The sequence below is a fragment of the Sebastes umbrosus genome, chromosome 18 (assembly GCF_015220745.1).
Source record: "Sebastes umbrosus isolate fSebUmb1 chromosome 18, fSebUmb1.pri, whole genome shotgun sequence".
NCBI classification, from domain to species: Eukaryota; Metazoa; Chordata; class Actinopteri; order Perciformes; family Sebastidae; genus Sebastes; species Sebastes umbrosus.
Window position 1 is genome coordinate 1619930 of NC_051286.1, and position 24401 is coordinate 1644330.

A 24401-nucleotide genomic window follows, 5' to 3' on the forward strand; every position below is an offset into this window, starting at 1 on the left:
CTAGTGGAGCGACCTGCTTTAATCTTTAAAGATTCCGACAAAACAAGTTGATTTTAGGCTGAAATATTCTTATTTTTATTTTGCACAGAAGCGATTATTAAGAACTCGATTATAGGCAGCTTGGTCAATAAGAAAACTATTGTGGAGCCTGATCTAAGACACAAGATTAGACTTGAACTTAGATAGATAACTACATAAGGACGTGTTTAGGACTTGAAATATTCTTTTAATTTTTCATGTTTTTGCAGAAAAATTATTATTAAGGACTCAATTATAGACAGAACTTAAAGGGACTATTTGTAACTTTCAGAAATGCTTGTTAACAGCGACACCTGTGGCCTTGAAATCAACGAAAGTCAGTGTCGGGCTCGCGCTTGCTCGCTCTAAATATACCTGAACGAGCATCGCTCAAAACAGTGAGGAGACACACGTCAGCTAAAAGCACAATATCACTCTATATTTCAGCTGCTTGGCAGTAATGTTAGAGACCAGACGAAGGTCTCTCCATGAATCAATGCTGATCCTAGTGTTTGCTTCTCCTGCCTCAGCGCAGGCTGAGGCAGCGGGGCTCCGCAGCGAGAAACTCGTCTCCCTCCGCCAGCAGCAGGAGTGAACAGGGGAGACACCGGCACCCGGTCGGTAACGAGATGACAACGTAACTCTCTGCGGAGCCCCGTCACTTCACAAGACACGGGAAACCTCTGTTGGTCTGGAGGAGCTGCAGCAGTTATTTCTGCACAAACGTCCCCTGAACATTCACTAGATATTCTCAGAGCTAAACTAACTCTTCTGCAGTGTGGAGTGAGCGCGCGTTCACGTCTAGAGGTGGAGCGAGCTGAGCGAGAACGCGCGCTCTGTCTGAGTGAAGGCAAGCAGGCGCGTATGCGAGCGCGCATGTGTCCTGACCCGGTACATTTATACGCTTAAAAAGTTACAAACAGTCCCTTTAAGGCTCTGACACATCAAGCCGACATCAGACAGTTTGGGGTCGTCGGTGAGCGTCTGTCGGTCTAGTCTCATGTATAAATACTCAGTATTTAATACACAGTAATATGTGTCTAATCTCTTGGCAGTGTGTCATGACCTCAGCCTTGACCCTGCTTGTTACTGACTTTTTGTGAATTTAGGAATCTGGCTGTAAATCAGTGCAGATAAGACCTGCATGTAAATGTCACATATCTCATGTTGTTGTGTCCGTACGCGCTCTACGGTCCAACGTAAACAGATGAGTGAAGACGCGTCTCGGCCCAGTGTGAGGTCTAAAACGGTGAACTAAGTGGATCCAGTGCTTGATTTCTATAATCACACAGTTCTCTCCATGTGACACGGGCCAATAAAAGCACAAAGGATGGAAAATACCCAGTCGTGCTCCAGTTTTTAAAGACGCGACCTGACGGGAGGTTAAGTGTAAGCTAAACGCAGGATCACTAAAGCAACTGGGATCCAGATTTCAGTCCCTGAGGGGCCACGTAACCAGGGCGGTATTGAATAAAAACCAGACCTGGTTGTTGGTTTTTAACCTCGCCACATAGGACAACATATTAAACAACAGGGGAGGTTTTAAGCATCAATTAGTCTGTATCTGTGTCACAGACAAACCTGTCATTATCTAAATCTCACTGGAAGTAGTGAATCTCACCAGACTGGATCGGTTTACACACATAAAGAGTTATCTGTTAGAGTTTAAGCCAGGTCTAATGGGAGCCAACGGGAATTAAGCGCCAACAGATGTTAGACATAAAGTTCCTGAGCAGATTCCTCTAATGAAGTTCTATGAAACGGACTAATTATCTGAGTCTGTTTGACCATTTAGACCTGGAACAATAGAGTCCAACTGATCCAGGACTCAGCTTTCACTATCTAAACCAGCTTTAAGGTTCGAGGGGGGAAAACAGGTACATTTTTAATCACATCCACGACCTTCTTGCCCTTATTTGATCATTAACTCTCTGCTCTTTTGTCTTTATCAAAAAACTGTAGAAAGTGCTCAATCTGTGCAAAAGCTCTGCACATCTTTTGCATTATTTTGCATGTCTATTTATTGTGTTTTTAACCTGGTATTTCTGCACAGGTGCAGATCAGGCTCCACTCATATTATAAGTAGAATTAGATTCCAGTGATGGCTGCGTAGGATTGTTTCAGATTCGCGTGATCAAATAACTCCAACATTCACTGTTGGTTTTAGGCTTTTTATGGGATTTGTTGACAATAAGAAAAATATATAGTATATATAATATCAGTCTCCATCTCTTTAGCGCATTGTGACGACTCCGGCTGTACCGCTGTGCCAATGTTTCTATCTCTGCAGTGATATGCAGTAATAGTCCACGGCGAAGCAAAAGTACCAGAAATAAATGTTGTTTATTGAAAGGCTAAATGCCAACAAACACATTAGAACAAGCAGAATATTTCGTTAGATAAAAACATGCTGTGAATATTTGAAATGGTTACATCTGTCTTTTTTTAATACATTTTGACTTTGACAGAGAAAAGGTGGACTATACGCAGTAATTATACTTTAGATGCGTATAGTTCACACACGGGACACAACTTTTGTAGTTAGACAAAAAGTGTGATTATTTTCCTTAGTGTAATTATAAGTGCATGTGAGAGATTATGCACTTAAATCGCCAAAATTACACCATTAATCACGGCCAGAAACTGTAAAAACAGAAATGACATAAGAGTCCTGTCTATTCCTCACCTTTAATTGTCCTTGTCCTTAGCTGTTCTGTGTCAGTATGTTTAGAGAGATGCATAAAAGCCGGAGTCAAATATCTTGTATGTATGTACTTGGCAAATAAAACCGATTCTGAAATTACCGTTGGATTTTTTAATTTCTGACAGTCCTAGAACGCATCACGCGTAACGAACACTTCTGTCAAGACTAAATCTAAGCTTCAAATAGTGATATTCATCAAAATCACTTTATTCTACATGTCTCGTTTAAAAATTTAGCCAAAAATAAACTGTTTGGACGAACCAGATCCGGTAAAAAACATTAAATCTTGCGCTCCTCGGCGCAACTGGAGAACCATGATTGACTCGGCTGAGACCGACAGTCATGTGACTAAAAAAATCTGTGAATCTTTGACTGTTAACACAGAGCAAAGAGTCACAAACAAGACAAGAGAGGTTGTAAGTAGAGGTTGTAAAAATAGTAAATAGTTCAATGTGTAAAGCACTATTCCACAGTGAGTAAAATGTGAATATACGCCCCTATACTGGGGTTCAGAGGGTTTTAAATTGCAGCATCACCAACAGATGGAGGGTAACAGGAAGCTCTATCACACCTCCTCAGTAGGTCCTCCAGCCGCCATCGCGTAGGTGACGCGGTACTTGTCGACGGGGCCGCCGGGCGCCGTCCAGGTGGCACGGAAGGAGCGGTGGGTCGGCTCCGAGGTCACCAGGTCTGTGGGCGCCTCCAGTTCTCCTCCTGAAGAAGGAACAAACCGAGAAGCTGTGAATGCGATCCGACATGTAAAAGTATTTCACACCGTGAACCCTGCCACCACAAATCTGCCCCGTCGTCGTGTTCGCTCCCCGTGGCCCGCTCTATATTTCAGCTCTTATGACTTTCAAAGATGCTTTAGTGCGGCTGTGCTGTAAATCATTTTTGTATTTCCTCCTAAAAACTGATTTACAGACAGAAAGTGCTTCCATCGGAGGCTTGGATCTGTGTTGCAGACACTTTGTTCTCATCTAAGGATACAAATGGCTGCATATAATTTGTACTTTCTACTTTCTCTAAACAGCAGCTGTAAAAAAGGATGTGTAATTTTGCTGATATCCATGTCATTACTTGGACTAAAGGTTTTATGACGTCCTTTAAAGCAGAGCGACGTTAACGCCCTCGAGCACCAAATGAAAGCCTGCACTAAAAAATTAAAGATTTATGGTCGTCAGTTTTAAAAACTCTGGCTCTGTAGAGTCCGGAAAAGTATAATTTTCTGAAGTTACCTGTGACCTCCAGCACAGGTAACTCCTGGAAGGTGTAAATCTGACTCAGCGGTATTCAAAGAAGGAGCCGGAATTACAGCTGCAAGCAGCAGTAAAACATTCATCATCACATTATTTATATCTCAGGTGTTGTTTATAGCGCCACCATCAGGATAATGCAATCACTTTATATGAGTGCGACATTTCACAGAGTTTGATGCGTTTTAATTCATGGGAAGGTGAACTTTTGAACAGTTTATGGACGTCTGTGTGCCTCCTGATGAAGGCAACATATGCGATTTATCATATAAATCAAGTATACAGAATCAACCATAGCCTTGTTTCTATTTAAATGGTGGTTGTTCTGTTTTGTTTTTTTAGTGGAGTCTGGTGGCTTTGAAGAGAGCGTAGATAACGGCATCAGTTCCCCGTCAGAAAGGGCTGTCTGCCTGCGAGGTAAAGCGGTGAAAATATTTTAAATATAGCGTACAACTTGTTTAAAATGTTCTTATTGTGGAAAAAAATATTCATATTACCATTAATCCCTCTTACGAAATCCCTACAATATTTGTTATTTCAAGCTAAATGGTTGATATTTCTCAAAGGTCGATTCTGTTTCACAAACATTTAGTTGACAAATTAAAGTATAGTTTGTTATGTAATATAGTAATAAACTCAATTAACCAGTCAAGATATCAGAATACTGCCTCCTAATACCAGTAGTACCAGTTTGGTGATGATTCTATGCAGACGATGTGACTCTTTACCTACCTGGACCTTTGACGCTGTTACACAGGTTGGTGGTGAGGTCGTCGACGATGTCCACCAGGAACTTGAAGTCCTGGACGTTGTACATGTGAATGGAGTCGGGGTCAGAGGCGATGGACCTCAACTCGTTCTCGTCGGCGTTCTTCACACCTGAGAGGAAAATATACCAAAATGTATTCTGTTGTCTAAACTCAACTATTCCATGTACTACAACTTGTGTTTACATATAAATATAAACTCTACATCACCGCTGACCATTTTCCAAACAGCCATTGGTTTCAGTTCACTTCAGTATACTTTGAAGAGACTTGAAACTTAACTAAACAATTAAATTAATCTAAAATCATGAAAAATATTGGAATGTGTAGCTTAAACTGAATCATGGAAAACCAAGAGTTAACTAGTATCTTCATGTGACAAACACAAAAAATAAACATTTTCAAACTATGTTAATATCACCTAATTTCTGTTGGTTTCACGTCATTCACTAACTGCTAAAAACCGACTCACCGACTGCGTAGAGCTCGATGTTGTTGTCTCTCAGGTTCTGCGAGGTGGAGATGATTTCGTCCTGCGACTTTCCGTCAGTGATCAGGATGCCGATTCTGCGGGAGTCGGGACGCATCCCCACGTTGGTTTTAAAGTTGTTCTGGAGGATGTAGTTCAGAGCCATTCCTGTATGACACAAATAAAAGAGTTTTACTAAACATTCAGGGGGGGTTGTTTTTTGCAGCCGTTAAACCTGCACAGATGAAACGAAAACAAACGTTCTCAAAGCGCCTGCAAACTAACTGAGCTGCCAAGCAAACAGCGTCTCGGCGATCCTGTGCGTATTTAAATTAGGTAATATGCAGATATTTGGCATAGGGCTGGGCAATATGTCGACATTATATCATGATATGAGACTAGATATCGTCTTAGATTTTGGATATCGTAATAACGTAATCTAGCATAAGTGTTGTCTTTTCCTGGTTTTAAAGGCTGTATTACAGTAAAGTGATGTAGTTGACGTTTTTAACTGTACTATTATTTGCCTTTAAGCCACTTCGTCATTGTATCCAGATTATTATTGTGTAAATATTTTGTGTAAGTACCGATAGTCAACCCTACAATATCAATGCAAAATCGATATCGAGGTATTTTGTAAAAATATTGTGATATTTGATTTTCTCCATAAACCCAGCCCTAATTTGGCGCAAAATCGTCCCCTTTCTAGAATATACATAAGAAAAAAAACAAGAAAAAATTAATGTAAAATAAGATTATATAAACAAATAAATAAATTGTTTCTTCCCTGTCCCTCTGCAAAAAAAAGGCGGATTGCACTTAGCTGCAAAACTTTAGGGTCGTGTTTGTGATGCAATATCATTAGCTCATTATCTTTTGTCTCTGTGAATCGCAATTTATTCTTTGGGAAGTTGCCCATCAAAGCGTTAATTCTGTTTTAAATGTCTAACAAATTCATCCCATCTGGAGCTACAAACAAAACATTAAACTTGATTTCCATTCGTTAATCTACTACCAACACCATCCTCAAATCACTTACTTTAAAAGTGAAATTTGAAAAAGTGAAATTTACTTACTTTAACAAGTAAAATTTGACTTTCTTGTCACACAGCTTCTTCAGCTAACGAACCCAAATAAGGAAAGATTTGGATCCCAGATTGGACTGGAGTTTCCCCTACTGTACATCAGCCTGAACCCGGAGTGGGTTGGACAAAGTGTCATTAAATCACCTGTCATGGTGTTGCCTCCTTTGTACGGCAGGTTGTTGACGGCGTCCAGCAGGGACGCCTTGGTCGGGTGGGCGTTCAGGTGCCACTCGGTCTTCGGGTCTCCGCTGTACTGAGCCAGACCTGCAGGAAACACAGAGGACACAACAGACCTGACTGTCAGTTTCTTTAAAACAGATTAAAAGACAAACTGATGTCAGTTAAACAGATTGACCAACAAAAACCTGCAATCACATTAATTTATACAGTAACACCTGCAGCAGCAGTAATAGTAGTAGTAGCAGAGTCAGTAGTTGTACAGTAGTGATAGTATTCATAGCAGATTTAGTAGTATTTAAAGTAGCAACAATAATCAATTAGTTAGTAGTCAACTATTAAATTAATCACCAACTATTTTGATTATTGATTATTCAGTTTGAGCATTTTCTTTAAGACAAAAAAGTCACATTTCCTTGATTCCAACTTCTTAAATGTGATTAAATTAAATTAATAATGAATGAATTACCAATTAATTAATAAATAAATGAAATATATATGAAATAATTAAAATAATCGATAGTTCAGCACCAGTTTGGATACTTTTTCAACATTTCTTAGAAGTAGTCATACAGATGCATCAGTGAAAGTAGTAGTATAGATAGTATTATAGTAGTAGAGGTAGTATTTAAAGTAGTAGTATAGATAGTATTATAGTAGTAGAGGTAGTATTTAAAGTAGTAGTATAGATAGTATTATAGTAGTAGAGGTAGTATTTAAAGTAGTAGTATAGATAGTATTATAGTAGTAGAGGTAGTATTTAAAGTAGTAGTATAGATAGTATTATAGTAGTAGAGGTAGTATTTAAAGTAGTAGCATTAGTTTTATCAAGCTGAATTGCTAATTACATAAAGGTAGTAGCTATCGGAGAGTATCGGAAGTAATAGTACAAGCAAAGATTATAAAAGCAAAGAGATGAAACTCCGGTGTTTTTTTTAACAACAGATGCTGCCGCCATCTTGGACTGAAAACACTTATTATATTTATAATATTTTATTGTTCAGCCATTTCAGTCAAATATAACAATAGAATATAAATAATTTAGTTTTACTTTTGTACGGCACTTTGTAGGCGAACGTTTTACTGACGTCCGGTAGTCGCTGTCAGTCCAAAATGGCGGAAGGAAAAGTAGCTGAATTGACTTTGACTCCTTGACGATATACATTCTTTGGTAAGCTACAGGTGGTAATCACAGCAGTGTAGTTGTGGTATGAATTGTGAAATATTACCAATCTGGACTCTGTCAGGGCTGATTTCGAACACGCTGACCATGCGAGTGATGAAGTTGCGGATGGTCCTGAAGTTGATGCGTCCGATGCTCCAGGAGCCGTCGACCAGCAGCACGAGGTCGGCCTTCGCCGTGGTCTTACACTGAGTTTCTGCTGAGAGACGGCGAGGAGGGGGGGGGAAGGTGGAGAGTGAGCGAGACTCCTAGATAGATACAGACACCCACCACAAGTGTCCGTTCAGTTTCATACGTTGGAGATGTGTGTGAGGGAAAGTGTGAGAAAGTTGAGAGGAAATCAGAGAAGAGCGAGACGAGAGCATCACAAAAGTCTCCTGGATGTTTGTACAGCAGGATGTTTTACACAGCGTCACGTAACACAGATAATTCACACATTGTGTAACAGCTGTCATTTGTGGATTAACAGCTCTCTTGTCTCTTCCAGCGCAGCGAGATGTCTGGGTGAATCAGCCCTGTGGTCTTTTCTGTCCCCTCCAACAGCAGGAGCCTCTCTGACACCGTGATATATGAGGCCTCCTGCTCCGCAACACATTCCTGCTCCAGGCACCTGTAGGGGCTGAAAAATGTCCACTCGTCCTCCTTTCTTTTTTTTTGTTGTTGTTTTTTTAACCATCACATAAAAAGCGGACCCCTGTGTGTGCAATTGAAAACAGGTTAGGAGATAATCCATTACACTTTCTAGTTGTTTTTCAGCAGGCCGCAGAAACAGACGCTAAGACGAGCTGAGTCGGACGCTTGGCACGCAGTCCATTTTGAGTTATTCTGCCGCCGGTAAACAATAAGCTCATGTGTCCCTCCGACGTTCATTAATAAAAACAGATGTCATAAACACAGAGGCATCTAATGCGCTGCAGACGACCGCTGGATCCAGAGTCTCTGAGCAAATAAATATCCATCTCAGTCTCTCTGTGGGAGACTTTCATCAGCCGGAGTCCTGCAGAAACCTGCAGCCAGTCTGACTTCGGTTGGTTTAGTCTTAAACCGTGAAATGAGCTTTCACTGTAAAACTGAGAGAAGAGAAGTGTTGACATGTGGTTAGATTTTTGTTTTTCAAAATATCCTTTTGGAGGAGAACCTCTGAAGTGTTTCATGGCTGCGGATGTATATACGACATTCTGTTGATAATCTCTCCGTCATCTGTCTCTAATTGAACGGATAGTTTGGATGTTTCTCAGTGGGGTCGTACGAGGTTCTTCTCCGTAGTCAGTGTATTACCTACAGTAGATGGAGTAGATTTAGACGCCGAAAAGAATATATAAGCCACCAGACTCCATTCACAAAAACAGTCATTTCACCTCACAGAACACAGAGCTGGTCTACCGCTGCATCGATTGGTTAGTTTTTTTGCGTTATTGTTAGGACCGTCAAAGTTAACGCATTAACGCAACTTTTTAATTAAACTCTTAAAAATGCGACAGGGCACCGTCGGGCCCAGCCGCTATTTGATCTTTGGAAGGCTGTAGAGGCCTCAGTTTTATACTATATATATGATACTATACTACATATGTAACTAGAAAACTAGGGCTGTCCATCGATTCAAATATTTAATCGCGATTAATCACATGATGGTCCATAGTCCATCGATTTTCTAGTTTCATATGATACCAGTACCTTCACTCTAGCTTTAAAACTGAGCCGCTACAACCTAAAAATCAAAAGTTGCGTTAATGCATTAAAGAAATTAGTGGCGTTAAATCGAATTTGCGTTACCTTTGACTGCATAAAACCTGTTGAGTCCATCGGTACCAACCATGTCATACTAGCTTGTCTTGAAGGAGGTTAAATAACGCTCCAGACTTACGCTAAATTTTGGCGAGGAAAAACCGTCATGACCATGTTCAAAGGGGTCCCTTGACCTCTGACCTCCAGATGTGTGAATGTAAATGGGTTCTGTGGGTACCCACGAGTCTCCCCTTTACAGACATGCCCACTTTATGGTAATTATGAGTTTGCCATGTTATGATTGGAGCATATTGTTTTTTGCTAAATGCAGTACCTGTGAGGGTTTCTGGACAATATCTGTCATTGTTTTGTGTTGTTCATTGATTTACAATAATAAATATATACATACGTTTGCAACAACATGTTGCTGGAAACGAGGAGAACTTTCTCACTTTGACTGTTGGAGTTTTTCACACTTTGTTTAAAGAAGGAGATTTGAAAAGGAACAAAGCGTTTTAACGACCTGCAGCGTGTGAAGGACGCCCGGACGGACGCGGCTCTGCCAGACCATATGGACCTGTCAGACGGTCTGGATTAAAGCCCGCACTAAGCAGCAGCCCGCCATGCGAGAGCTGCAAGGTTTAATATACGAGGGTCTCTGAGTGGAACCTCGGTGGAACATCCTGGCACGTTCCCCGCTGGCTGGGCAGACGCCGGTCACTGCGTCTGCTCCCCATTACAGCAGGATATTCTGCCCAGGGTCAGCACCTCCTCCGGGTCTTATGACAAGCAGAACATTTTCCTAACTGCGTACATCCCCGCAGCGGCAGCGGCTAACGCTCTGGATCTGTGATTACAAGCAGAGCCCTCTAACGCGCTTCAGACAACAGAAATATGGGAAATATCTACTTCTGCATGAAAACATTTGGGTCGCAGATACTGAGGAACTAAAAAAACCTGAGGAATCCATCGGTACTAACCGATGTCATGCTATGCTGGTCAGGAAGAATGCTACGAAGTTAGCGAGGAAAAACGGTCATGTCCATGTTCAAAGGGGTCCCTTGACCTCTGACCTCCAGATCAGTGAATGTAAATGGGTTCTATGGGTACCCACGAGTCTCCCCTTTACAGACATGCCCACTTTATGGTAATTATGAGTTTGCCATGTTATGATTTGAGCATATTGTTTTATGCTAAATGCAGTACCTGTGAGGGTTTCTGGACAATATGTATCACTGTTTCGTGTTGTTAACTGATTTCCAATAATAAATATATACATGCATTTGCATAAAGCAGCATATTTGCCCACTCCCATGTTGATAAGAGGATTAAATACTTGACAAATCTCCCTTTAAGGTTCATTTTGAACAGACAGATGTGTGATTAATTTGCGATTAATCGATTGACAGCCATCGTTCTAAGCCTTTATATACTTTCACAATTTATTTTAATTAATTAACCAATCAATTATCTTTTTTATTTCTGATTCAAGACTACTTGACACACAGTGCTGAGCTGCATCTCAAATTAATCTCCAGGTTCCCAGCTTTCAGATGATGTACACCACTTCTATGTGACATCTACTGTTGACCTGTTATCTCCCCCTGAACGTCCCCTGTCCCACCACGACCCCTGGGCGTAATGGTAAAAGGTTAAAGGTCAGCACATTGTTGGGTGGTTTGCTCACAGTCTGGTAAATATGCAGCACGAGAGTCAAACGTGTCTAATTGGGCAATTTCTAAACGTTAGTGTCAACACTTGAGCATGTCATTTTGCTCCAGATCACACTCTGAAGGAGATATGAGGTCACGGAGGCCGAGGCGAGCCAAAGCATCTCTAAATAATTTGTACTAATCACAATCATCTGCGCTGAATTTTCAGCCTACGATTCCAAAAGAGACAGTGATGTAAATTCCTCTCGACAACTAATAATTCTACGTTCTGGCACTAATTTGGCGCGGCACTTAGAAGTCGGACCACTCCTGCTCTGAGACGACTTGGATCGCAGAGCGTCTGGTCTGCAGGCCTGCTCTCTGGGGCTGCTAATGGCGTGCGGTTTGTGGTGTGGCGGCGAGGTTATCGGCTTTTACCTGAGGGGTCGAGGGTAGGCGGCTCGGTAGCGCCGATGAGGGTCGTCTTCTCCTCTCCCGCCAGAGGCATACTCTCCCCTCCGTCAAACATCCCAAACACAGAGACCGAGTACTTTGTTCCTTCCCTGAGGGAGACAGGAAATGACACATCAGTCTTTCACAATAAGAGGACTTTAATGTTTAACTGAGATGCTCCTGTTCTTTCAAATGACAAAAAGCAAAACAAAACATGAACTGAATCTGCAGGTGATGATTTTTCCTAAACCTAGACATCCACAGTTTGGAAAAAACATCCTCACAGCACACAGAATGAATCAGCACCAGGACAACGTGTGAAATGTGTTTGTTTTATATAACAGCAGGTGAAATAGGTCCATATTATCTTCCTTATTTTAGAGAAAGTGAACTTGTAGCAGCGTCTAAATGGTTCTTATTTCCTATTGTAATAATTCTAATAGGTAGTAGGGCTGTCAAAGTTAACGCGATAATAACTGTGGTCATATTTTATGACGTCCTAACCCTTAAAAAAAGGAAATAAACTGATTATTTGTTACTGTGGTTATATAAATGTAATTTATGGTGCTGTTAGATTGCTGCTAGACCGCCTCATTAATACAGGAGGCGAGTGGGAGAGCAAAAAATGTTTTGACCGCAGTGACATTTTTTGAAAGGCTAAACGGCAACAAATACGGACTGAAGCAGAATATTTCGTTTCGTTTCGTTAACGCATTAACGCACATTCATTTTAACACGCTTTAAGTGACCGGAGGAGCGCTGGGAGGGCACTGCACACCCGGGCCAATGCTTTGAATATTCGCTGTTGATTAGTCTGGAGCGCAAAAAATGGTACTCAGGAAAGCCCTAGCATTACGTATTTCTGCCCACGTTGCTTTATGTTTTAGGTTTGGCCGAACGGATCACAATCAATGTGTTTTGGGTGTATATACACCTGTACTTTCACGTGCTCAAGCACTATCTGATGGCAATCCGATCATCCAAAACACATTTTGATGCCAGGTTTAAAGGGGGGTCCTAGAGCTTCCTCGTTCTCTTCGCTTGTATTGCAAACAGTGAAAATGGCATCCCAAAATATGAGTGCAGAGGATGTTATGGACGAGGATATACTTTACAGTGTTTTGGCTGATTCAGTTATTTAGCTGTAATTATTGGAGCCAGAGGATAAGGCGAGAGAGGCCAAGGCTGCGACTGTGTTAGCCATGTAAGAGGATACGGCCGGCGGGGACCCACTGGGCGTCAGAAGCTTGCACGCAAGCTTTCTGAGAAATGTATTGCTTCAATCGACTACATTTACCATCAACACTGGTCGGACATCCACATACAAAGGTGGCGAATTTTCTCTTCATCAACATTTAGAACAACATTTTTACTAGGATATTGTGAAATGGTTGGTATGCCTTTCTTGGGGGTTGCTATGTGGCTAATAGTTACTTTCTCACATGCTCAGATAGGCTGTCATCAGGTTATTACTAAGTGTCGGCAGGACATGGCTTCGTGGTTACTAGGTGGTTGCTAGGTGGTTGCTAGGGTGGTACCAGCATTGACTAGGGCCATGCTACTGTGGATGGGAGCTCAGGTGATTTATGAACATGTACATGAGACTTTACTTCTACTTTTCTCTCTGATATCTATTGTTTCCCTTTATGGTGCATGAAATCCTCAGAATATTTAAATATCTAATAGTAGGAAATAGTAGTAAAATAGTAGGAGAGCTTACCTAAGTTCCTCTAGAACGACTGTGTTATCGTAGGGGCCGACCAGGAGCTCCCCCAGGTCAATATCATCCCCATCGGGGTGAAAGGTCACTTTGTAGCCCTTAACTTCTCCGGGTGCGTGATCCCAGGAGACTCTGAAACTGTTCTTGGTGGGCTCTGAGGTCTGGAGGTTCCTGGGAGCCTTGTAGGGCGACACTGAAAATAGAAGAAACGCGGCCAGAACTTCAGGACAAACTTGTGCAGAATAAAAAAAATCAACACACTTCCAACTATTGGCAGGTTTTTTGAAGATCAGCCGCACCACATTCAAGCCAGTTTCTCATTAGTCCATAATACAATACCTTGAACCCGGTGTCATTCGTTAAGAAGCCCAGTGTCATGCCGTGTGTTAGTAATGGTAGCGCGTGGTTGAGCATGTGTTTATTAATTGTGATTTTAGTGTTGTGGTGAAAAAGACGCTGCTTCTTCCGCAGCGCAGCAGCACCTGTAGTGTGAAAAATATTCATCTTAACAAGTCGTTTAAAGTCGGTCATAAACTCTTACTTTTGGTGGAACAATGAGACAAAAAAAATCTGCAGCTTGAATGACAGAATCCCGTTTGTTTCCAAGGCAACATGACTTAACGTTTCTCTAGAAGCCAGTTTTCTCCTTTTGTTTCACAATACTGACATTTAATAGGAAAACGTGCGGGACGCTAGTTGAGGGAGAAGTTCTGATCCTGACCGTTAAGGTGTGGCTTGATTTTTGGGTAATTTAAACAAATTTTCGTACTTAACTGAGAGTCTGATACATTTTTTGGTTTTTGACAATCACCATCTTGGTTTTTGACAATCACCATCTTGGTTTTTGGCCTTCACCATCTTGGTTTTTGACAATCACCATCTTGGTTTTTGACCGTCACCATCTTGGTTTTTGACCGTCACCATCTTGGTTTTTGACAATCACCATCTTGGTTTTTGACAATCGCCATCTTGGTTTTTGACAATCACCATCTTGGTTTTTGGCCTTCACCATCTTGGTTTTTGACAATCACCATCTTGGTTTTTGACCGTCACCATCTTGGTTTTTGACCGTCACCATCTTGGTTTTTGACAATCACCATCTTGGTTTTTGACCGTCACCATCTTGGTTTTTGACAATCACCATCTTGGTTTTTGACCTTCACCATCTTGGTTTTTGACCTTCACCATCTTGGGTTTTGACCCTCACCATCTTGGTTTTTTGGCTGACATCATCTTGGTTTTTGTCCGTCAACATCTTGGTTTTTGGCCGCACCGTCTTAGTTTTTGGCCGTCACCATCTTGGTTATTTGCAACCAGAAGACATTTTAAGGCTACCAAAATGTTAAAATCAGCTTTCATGAACTTTCACACTGTGAAAGGGTTAAAGTTCTAAGACAAAAACACGGACAACTCCCAGACCAGATAACGCCGTGGTAGCGACCTGTCAATCACAAGGTAGCCCCGCCCTATAGCATCCCCTGCTTTATGGTCTATCTGACTCTAAATGGGACCATCATTTACTAAATGAACATCATGCTGTATTGAAGAAGACTTGAAACTAGCGACTGAGACCATAAACTCATGTTTACAATGTTTACTGAGGTCATAAATCAAGAGAGAAGTAGGCTCATTTTCTCAGAGACTTCTATACAACCAGAGGATTCGCCCCCTGCTGGCTGGTAGAGAGAATGCAGGTTTAAGACTCTTCAGCGTTGACTTCACTTTCAGACCCGGAGGTTGCCCACTGAGTGACACACAAGGGTTAAACATTTAATCTTATACCTAAAAATGAACATCCAGTTTGGCCAGTCACAAGACGCCCTATGACTTTGGGGATGGGATCCATAAAAAGCTGAAATCACCTCAGCTGCAGATTTTTCTTAAATGTCATTCCATCAATAATAACGTTTTATGAATGAACTTTAAACGTCTTGGTTTAGATGGACATGTTTCTGCAGTGTACTGTCTGTCAGAGGGTTGAATTATGGACCAACGTACATGTCGTTCCTACTCCTTGCCTTGCTTTTCCTTCCCCGCGCTTGTAGATGGGGTGAACGGTGATGTTGTACGTGGTCGAGGGCTGCAGGCGCTTCATGATGGAGGAGGTGGTCGTCCCGGGGATCTTGAGCGCCACTTCTTTCCCTCCGGTGACGGGAAAGTATTTCAACCGGTAGTGGGTCACCTTCCCCGGCGCCGGCGTCCACGTGACCTTCATGGTCCGTTCGGTCTCGTCCGACACGGTCAACTTTTTACCTGCAGCAGAGGCTGAAAACAAAACATACATTTCATCTAAATGTCAGCCTAAAACGTGAGTGCACTACACATCAAACCTCCTTTAACAGAACATACTAGATCAGTTTTTATGTTCTGTATGTGCACGACTATATTGTATACAGGTTTTCTTCTGGAGGCTGCTGAACAGCCATAAACATTTAGTTATTTTTCTTAATAAACTGCAAAAACAATCATATTTCCCTCTGGCGAAAAGTGGTTTCCCTTTATATTCCTTCAGTAATCATTATGCATTCAAAACTGTTGAGTCATGCCATCAGCTTCATGCCAGAACTAATTGGTTATGAATTAGGCATTCACCCAGAAGTGATCAATTGAGAAGGAAACACTAACCACATTTTCCTTCTCCCCCCCCGAAACTACCGAAAGCCTTATAAAATGAAATTAACTTATTCCGATGATTCTGCAAGTGATTAAAACAGCTCTGCGAGGGAATAATATGTATATTTAATGATCCCAAGGAAAGTTTTTCAGACTACTTGATTTTTATTGGCGGAAAAGAAACATGGCATCCAAGTTCTCAATGTGTTGATGGATTAGAACAAATGTGTGAAGCTGCAGATGAAACAGTTCAGCTGGAAGGAAGCATCGAGGAACAACGTGTACTAAAGACCTGTTAGTTTCTCTGCAGGCTGCTTTGTTTTGGGTGGCTGTTTGGACTATTCCATTTCACATGTGTGCATATAGAATGAGGACTGTGTCGACATTTTTAGAGCAAGCTTCATCTCTAATGCAACATGTCAGTATGTTATTCACAGTGCGTCATTAGCAGGACGCACACATTGTACCAATATTCCCCTCAGCCGAGAGTTGTATTATTTCAGAGCATAACGCAGCAAAACTGTCACCAGGATGGAGTTTCGCTCCCAATTACAGTTTGAAAGGAAAACTAATATCTTAATTCAAATTTGGACTATTTCTATAGACTAGAAAGCAGAAAATTTGGAAGGAAGTGTTGACTCTACTTTGGCTCATATTCTTGAGGCACACATGCAAAAACATCCTAAACTTCCGTCTTCGAGGTTAAAGAAATGTGTTCATGACGACTGACTTCTAAACATCTAAAAGCAACTAATCTCTTGGGATGTCATGAGAAGCCATACAAATTCTGAAAACGTGTCATGCCGTGTGTTAGTAATGGTAGCGCGTGGTTGAGCATGTGTTTATTAATTGTGATTTTAGTGTTGTGGTGAAAAAGACGCTGCTTCTTCCGCAGCGCAGCAGCACCTGTAGTGTGAAAAATATTCATCTTAACAAGTCGTTTAAAGTCGGTCATAAACTCTTACTTTTGGTGGAACAATGAGACAAAAAAAATCTGCAGCTTGGATGACAGAATCCCGTTTGTTTCCAAGGCAACATGACTTAACGTTTCTCTAGAAGCCAGTTTTCTCCTTTTGTTTCACAATACTGACATTTAATAGGAATACGTGCGGGACGCTAGTTGAGGGAGAAGTTCTGATCCTGACCGTTAAGGTGTGGCTTGATTTTTGGGTAATTTAAACAAATTTTCGTACTTAACTGAGAGTCTGATACATTTTTTGGCCGTCGCCATGTTGGTTTTTGACAATCACCATCTTGGTTTTTGGCCATCGCCATCTTGGTTTTTGACCGTCACCATCTTGGTTTTTGACAATCACCATCTTGGTTTTTGACCGTCACCATCTTGGTTTTTGACAATCACCATCTTGGTTTTTGACAATCACCATCTTGGTTTTTGACCATCACCATCTTGGTTTTTGACCGTCACCATCTTGGTTTTTGACCATCACCATCTTGGTTTTTGACCATCACCATCTTGGTTTTTGACCGTCACCATCTTGGTTTTTGACAATCACCATCTTGGTTTTTGACAATCGCCATCTTGGTTTTTGACAATCACCATCACCATCACCAACTAATCTCTTGGGATGTCATGAGAAGCCATACAAATTCTGAAAACGTGACGGTACTTGTTTTTCTACAGTACAACAGGTAACGTCAGGGCTCAAGACTAATGTTGTCCCAAGGACGATAGAAAATGGGTTTGGGACGCAGTAAACTCACTATCGCCGCGTCCTATTTTGTTCTGATAACGCTACATTGTGAACAACAAATCTGTGTTGAAATCAGCAGGTTGAGAGCTAGTTAACGTTAGCTGTAAGCTCTGTGCAGGACTGCGCTGTTTACTGGCTGCTAACAGCTAATGCTAACTAGCTCTCGCCCTGCAGATTTAAACATGGGAGGGGCCATTAATTGATTACATTATGATGCTCGCAGGCTCTACTCAGTAAAAATGAGTACTGGGCGAAGGTAAATTCTAACATTATCATGATGTGTTCAAATGTAATATTGTAAAATGTAGTTTTTTGGTGAGAAACTTGAATAAATCCAGTTGTTTGAAGCAGATGTTTTTACAGCAATATAAAATAGATATTAGAGAGAGAATTGTGACCCGTATAACTTCCCAACAATAAACAGTAGTAATGCACCTTGTGTACCTCATTTGGTAACACTTTATATAAAGGTTTTTGTAATAAGCAGTAGTTAATAGGTAATAAGGTCCTCATACGTCCTTATAATATGCTTATTATCGCTAGATCCATGCCTTGTAGCTCTGTTACAGCTAGCTAGCTAACCTTAGCTTGCTTGATCGCTTACCAGCCACAGGTGTCACTGTTAACAAGCTTTTTCTGATTCCTACGTAGAGTCCCTTTAAGAACATTAATGAAAGCTTTATGAGCTTCTTATAATTGTTTATAATACGATAAACATATTTACTGAGTGTAACTAAATTACCTGTTATATCATTGTTAAAACTTTACTAACCTTTTCTGTTGATTTATTAAGATGACTATAAACTTTATTACACATTTGTTAACTGTTAACTCGGCACTTATTAACAGTTAGCTATGCTATTCTGCAGGTGCCGGATCTAAAGCGAGAACAAGGCTTATGACAAGAAGAACTTTGCAATACAGGTTTGGAAACATGCTACTACATCCATTGAGATTATCTTGAGTGTCTTCCGTTTTACCATCAGTGGTTTCCTGCCCAGTGAGCGGTTCGCTGTCTTTCTGGTCGTAGGCGGCGACCACAGAAACTTGGTAGAGCGTCTCCGGACTCAGACCGTCCAGCACGGTGTTGGTCTCGTGTCCCGGCACCGTTTTATCCCCGACCTCCTCCGAGAACAGCGACTTCCATCGAACGCGGTACGTCTGCACGTTCCCAGGTGCCGCCGTCCAGGACGCTGCGAAGCTGGAGTCGGTGACGTCGCTGGTGACCAGGTTTTTAGGGGATCCCACCTCTGAAAACAACAAGCAAAGGTGAGGATTATCACGGCTTTCTGGACTGTATTTTAATGAAAAGTACTGTTACAAAAGTTCAAGCTAAGAAATGTTTGTTTATTAAAGATACACTCCCTGATTTTGTGCACAATAGTGACATCAAATTCCCCAAATTTCCTCCTGGACACGCGTTTTGAAACTCAACTGTGATGATTTTCTATATTGTGTGAGGTCAGACTGGCTGCTTTGGTCTCATGTTCCTTCCAGTATTTTTACTTTTTAAATCCATCCTCCCTTTTTTAAAACAAAGGAGCCTTTTGGATGTGCTGGCAGATCAGATTATTTTCTAAAATGGAAACTATTAAAAGGCCATCGAGTGGACAGAAGAGCCGAACGACTCACCGCAGCTACAAAGGGCAGACACGACTGGAGAAACTAAAACATTTCGTAGGATATTTTAAGACGTTTCTGCTTCATTAGTGAGAGCAGAGCGTCGGGAGACGGCAGACACGGAGGAGAGGAAAGACATAAAACATGTCGGCAACCGGATGAACTCAAAGTGTGCACGGAGAAATGTCTTTCTTGTAGTTTATTGGACATCTTTACTTCATTAAATCATCAGTTCCCTCTATTGGCAAACTTTGATATTCAGCATTTAAATTTACAGTTTTACCTTTTAACTCGCTCGATATCTTCCTTTCTTGTGGGTTTTAGGAACTTTGTGTTTTTCTAACGGCACACTGACTTAAAGGACATTTTCAGTTAATAACTTGGGTTTTATTCTTGTGGTTTGGACGTCCGGGTTTAACTTGAAATGACAGTGACAGATTTATAGATTTATACCATTCATCCACATTTTCTCTTCTGAATAAGTTTGTCTAAGTTTAGATTTCAGTCTCATCATCTCACTTCTCTTCTTCTGTTTCTTATTTCATAGATCTCAGCAATTAAATCGTGAGTAGACATCATGGACTGTATATAAGTGGACGTAGTCACTGTGACGTCATTCATTGTGAAGCCTCGACTTCGGCATTTTGGCCGTCACCATCTTGTTTTTTTGCAACCAGAAGTGACACGAGAGAGTGGAGCTACGTACAACCAAACGCTAAATAAGACATTTGTAGGCAACCAAAACGTTACCGCCAACACACACACACGGTCTGTTGGAAACTCGCTAAAGTTACCCAGACTACGTGTGGCGGTGGAGGCGAGCACGAAGAGCTGCTAACGTAGCACAAACACACACACTGTTTGTTGGACACTCGCTAAAGTTCCGCCGGGCAGACACACAGCTGACAACCTGCTAAACTAAACTAAATGTGCGGTGGAGACTTTTACTGGGAAAGTGGCTGCATGTCCGCGACACTACACGCAGCATCGTAGCTGCTAAGTTAACGCTCCCGGACGGTGAACTGGAGACAGTGAACGCAGCGATCTCGAGTAACCATGATTGGACGATATGAAAATATAAACGATCACCTTACAAAAATGTAAGGATAGAAATCAAGAAGATACATATAAACGCAGTATTAAAGTGATTTCATAGCTTCGATTCAACTGTCTGAGGGCTGCAGCACACAGAAGACAAAACCCTTTTAGATTTATTTAACCTAATCTAATTCCCACCACCACAGCGGCGCAGACATATGGTCACTTTCCTATAGAGACGGAGCACAACGCTGGAAATATGTGTGAATGATGGAGGGGGAAGAGGAGGGGGACGAGGAGGGTCAATATCAAATTATAATCTGTCATCAGTTTAGAGAAGGTGACAGCGAGCACAGCGGAGACGCTGGAAAGACTGAGAAGTTTCCACAACGTGATAATTATCACATAACATAAGATGCAGCTATATAATCAAGAGATAAATCACATTCTAGCTGCTGCCAACTGATACACATCTTAACAGAGAGAGAGGAAGGAACACAGCAGCTTCTCCAAATGTTTACTGTCGGAAAAACTGTTTCTGGTCCGGATTAAAAACAACAAAATTCAGGATCGTCTCTGTGCACACTGACGAGAGCCAGAACATCTAAATGTGTATTTAAAAAACTAAATAAAAAGGAAGTACGCCTGGATGTTGTTGAGCAGAGGCCATTCCTGTTGCTGCCAGCTGATACAGGAAATGTCATTTTGATCATCTTTTTTAAATGTGTAAAAACATGTGGTCAGACTGTTTTAATCTCAGACTGGATTAAGTTTTAAAACAAGTTGACAAGCATGTTGACAAGGATTTAAAGAGATCCTTCTCCTCAGCAGCTCTGTTCAGCTTTCAGTGCTTCTACTAACAAGAAACCAGACTTTAATGTGACAGGCTGCTTTTAATTTAACTTCTAATCCTGGATGATTATAATTTGCTTCATTAACGTTCATGTATTAGTGTATTTCTGTCTCTTATTGAAACACGTGTCGCTCAGTTGCCGTCACTCAGTCTTCACCACACAGACGCCGCCACCGCCGCCGCCGCCGCCGCCGCCGCCGCCGCCATCAGCACGGAGCTGCTGCCAATTTTTATCTGCTTCAAGCAAGCAGCCGTCTCTGAAAGCTGGAAGTCTGGAGGCTTCAGAAAATAACCTTAGCCTCAGACAGCCGTCAGATGGAAAAGTGGAATATCTGGCGTTCTGCAGACGCCGCCTCAGATGCACTCGGACCTATTTTTCCAGAGTCGGTGACGAGGCAAATGTGAACTAAACCGCAGGAAATTTAATGCACTTCTGAAGATGTCTGATCTATCCATCTATCTATCTATCTATCTATCTATCTATCTATCTATCTATCTATCCATCCATCCATCCATCCATCCATCCATCCATCCATCCATCCATCCATCCAAATACATAAAATCTGGTAAAGTTTTGAGAAACCAAGTGAAGCAAAGACGGTGGAACCTTAAATGGAAATTTGAACACGCGGAGGAAGATTGTGCGATGAAATTGAAAGCTCCAGAACAGCTACTAAATGGACCTTGTGGCGGAAATGTTTTGTCAACAAATTACAGGAAGTTTTGGGTTGAATTAAGTTTGAATCTGGTTCACAATAGTTAATATATTGTTGAGTTGTAGTTATACAAAAATGTATCTAGAGAAAGACATTATCTGACTGGTTAAATTAAAGGAGCTAAATACGGGATTGGGAGCTTCTATTGCCTCCGCACGGCTCTCAACACGGAGACGGCGAGCCGGCAGCTCGTAGCTAACGGTGCTAACAGTGAAAATAAAGGCTGACAGAGATAACAGTGTTAACCGAAAGGTGGGTGCTATGTTTCCGCGGCGGTGCCGTCTGTCGGGACGAGAGACTTCATTCTCTGCTCAGGTAGACATTACTCCTCTATATCTTTATGTAGACAATAGTTGTTTGATGCTATTTTAATGCTCTGGATATCTAATTTAGCTACATTTGGTTGTTGCAGCAGAGATAAATAAAGAAAGAAAAAAAGAAAATTAAAAGAAACAAATAATAAGAAGAATATAAAACCTAAATAAGTATATATAATAAAAAATAGAAAACTATACAAGAAAACATTAGCATTAAACCTTATCTAAATTTCCGCTCCACCTCTGACAAACAGCTGCACAACTCAAATTTACCTGAAGGACCTGAAGGGCACATGATTGAAGCACATTCTTAAATATGTCCTGTGTTGGTCTCTAAGCAGCTGAGTCTCTCTGACACAATGATGGAGGAGGAGACTCAGTCTGGGACTTCCTGCTGCTGAAACCTCTCTGTTTCAGTGGAAAAGTCTCTCGGCTGATAACTTTATATAAACTTGGCTGTTCAACATGTTCCATCTACCATCAGCTGTTTAAAACACCTGCTGAGAGTCTCTGCAGGTTTCACACCGGCGGCCCAGATGGAGGGGAGAAAAACATCACTGTGGTGGTGTTGTTGGTGCTTCTCCACCTCCACATTCAGACTAAAAGCTGACTAAAATAATGACTTTTTGGCAACTAAAACTGGACTGAAACATTTTGAGTTGTCATCGACTAAACATATGAAAGATAAATGACTAAAATGTGACTAAAACTAAAAAGCATTTTCATCTTAAAATCTAAAATTGCTGCCAAAATGAAGACTGCACCAAGTTACATGACAATCAGGCCGGTAGCTTCTCTATAATCCTGCTGACAAACACACACACCACAAGATATGACAAATCTTCAAAAGAAATTGTGGAAAAACGTCATAAAATGATACAAAAATTATTGGTAAAATAGGAGAAAAATTCTTTTGAAAAATATCTGAAAAAAATATCCGAAAAATATCCGAAAAAATGTTCGATAAATATTTGAAAAAATGTCTGGAAAAAATGTCTTAAAAATATGTGTAAAGAAATATATAAATATATGAAAATTATATGTAAAATAGGAGAATTTTTTTTTTTTTAAATATCCGAAAAAATATTAGAATCCACATTTTGACTAAAAGTGAACTAAAATCTGATGACATTTTGGTGACTAAAACTGGACTGAAACGTTTTGACTTGTCATCCACTAAAACTATGAAGGATAAATGACTAAAACTAATACGTATTTTCATCTTAAAATCTAAAATTGCTGCCAAAATCAACACTGCACCGAGTTACATGACAATCAGGCCGGTAGTTTCTCCTTAATCCTGCCCGAAAACATGACCTCCTAGATGGAGGTAATAATCAGCTGTATCATCATCATCTGACAATAAGTGAATCCTGAAATGTTCCTGTTTCTCTACACTTATGAAACATTTTCCATCCCACAGCAGCGTCACGTCAGCCCGGGTCCTACGAGCAACAAGTCCTGCTTAATGTCGAGGTTTGGTTTTTTTCCAAACGAGGTGAAAAAGCAGCTGCAGAGCCAGTTTATATATCAGCTGTGGACAGGTTTACACCAAACAACACCACATTTATACAACAGTCATTGGACTTTATCCTGAGATCTACTGAGCCTTTGTTTGAACAGATTAGAGAAGAATGAAAACAGAGTCTCTCTCTGCAGCATTTAAACAGTAGTTTCAGCAACGACCTGAATCCGCTCTGATAAATCACAGAAAGCATCGTAACCGGACGATTTCTGGCACGAAGAAGAGTTTTCCATTTTAGCTCCCATTTGGTCGTAAACACAAATCTCTTGTGCACAAGCGAGGCCCCGGCGAAGCTTAATGTGAGCTCTTACTGTACAGAGAGAGAGGTTTTACAATAAGAAGGAGTGAGCTCACTGGTTTTAATGTGGGTACAGTATCTGAGCAGGTTCGGCTCTGCGTGGGAGGGAAACAGACGTAATGAGGAACCTCCTGCCAGCTCCAGGGATGTCTGGAGGCCTTAACAACGCACTTCAGAACCAGACCCTGAATGCAACACGGAGGAACAAAGTGCACGGCACTGTGCCCTCACAAGGTGGAAACAAAGATCACAACATGAAGAGACAGATGTTCTTTTTCACACTTACAGTCTGTCCCTGAAATGTTCAGGAACATTTCCTGCATGTGTGAATGGAAGAAATCTCTACCACCAATTTCCCTCCTCAAGACATCGTAACCTTTCAGGGAAAATGTTGTGAATGAAAGCAGTAACACTGCAGGGACAAAGCACGTAAAGGTGACATGATGTCATGTTTAAATCTGCGACTTGTTTACGGTTTAGCATTTACGCCAATGCTTTCA

The 24401-nt window shown here is 41.2% G+C and overlaps 1 protein-coding gene and 1 long non-coding RNA gene across 8 annotated transcripts in view; one reads left to right on the forward strand and one right to left on the reverse strand.

Annotated features, from left to right (window-relative positions):
* Positions 1 to 24401, reverse strand: part of col12a1b (collagen, type XII, alpha 1b) — a 139780-nt gene that overhangs the window by 89543 nt on the left and 25836 nt on the right. For 5 of the 7 annotated variants that reach the window (XM_037750791.1, XM_037750793.1, XM_037750788.1 and 2 more), the window contains 9 exons: positions 18515 to 18784; positions 15208 to 15474; positions 13210 to 13402; positions 11475 to 11599; positions 7706 to 7858; positions 6444 to 6563; positions 5218 to 5382; positions 4711 to 4857; positions 3294 to 3436 (listed from right to left, as the gene is read on the reverse strand). In XM_037750791.1, the coding sequence (XP_037606719.1) occupies positions 3294 to 3436; positions 4711 to 4857; positions 5218 to 5382; positions 6444 to 6563; positions 7706 to 7858; positions 11475 to 11599; positions 13210 to 13402; positions 15208 to 15474; positions 18515 to 18784 (1583 nt within the window). The remainder of the gene's footprint in view (positions 1 to 3293; positions 3437 to 4710; positions 4858 to 5217; positions 5383 to 6443; positions 6564 to 7705; positions 7859 to 11474; positions 11600 to 13209; positions 13403 to 15207; positions 15475 to 18514; positions 18785 to 24401) is intronic. The other 2 variants (XM_037750790.1, XM_037750795.1) reach the window with 2 other exon arrangements.
* On the forward strand, positions 12685 to 18677 carry LOC119477023. The gene is made up of 3 exons (XR_005204162.1): positions 12685 to 12818; positions 18404 to 18458; positions 18565 to 18677. It is a non-coding gene; the product is annotated as an uncharacterized LOC119477023 (long non-coding RNA).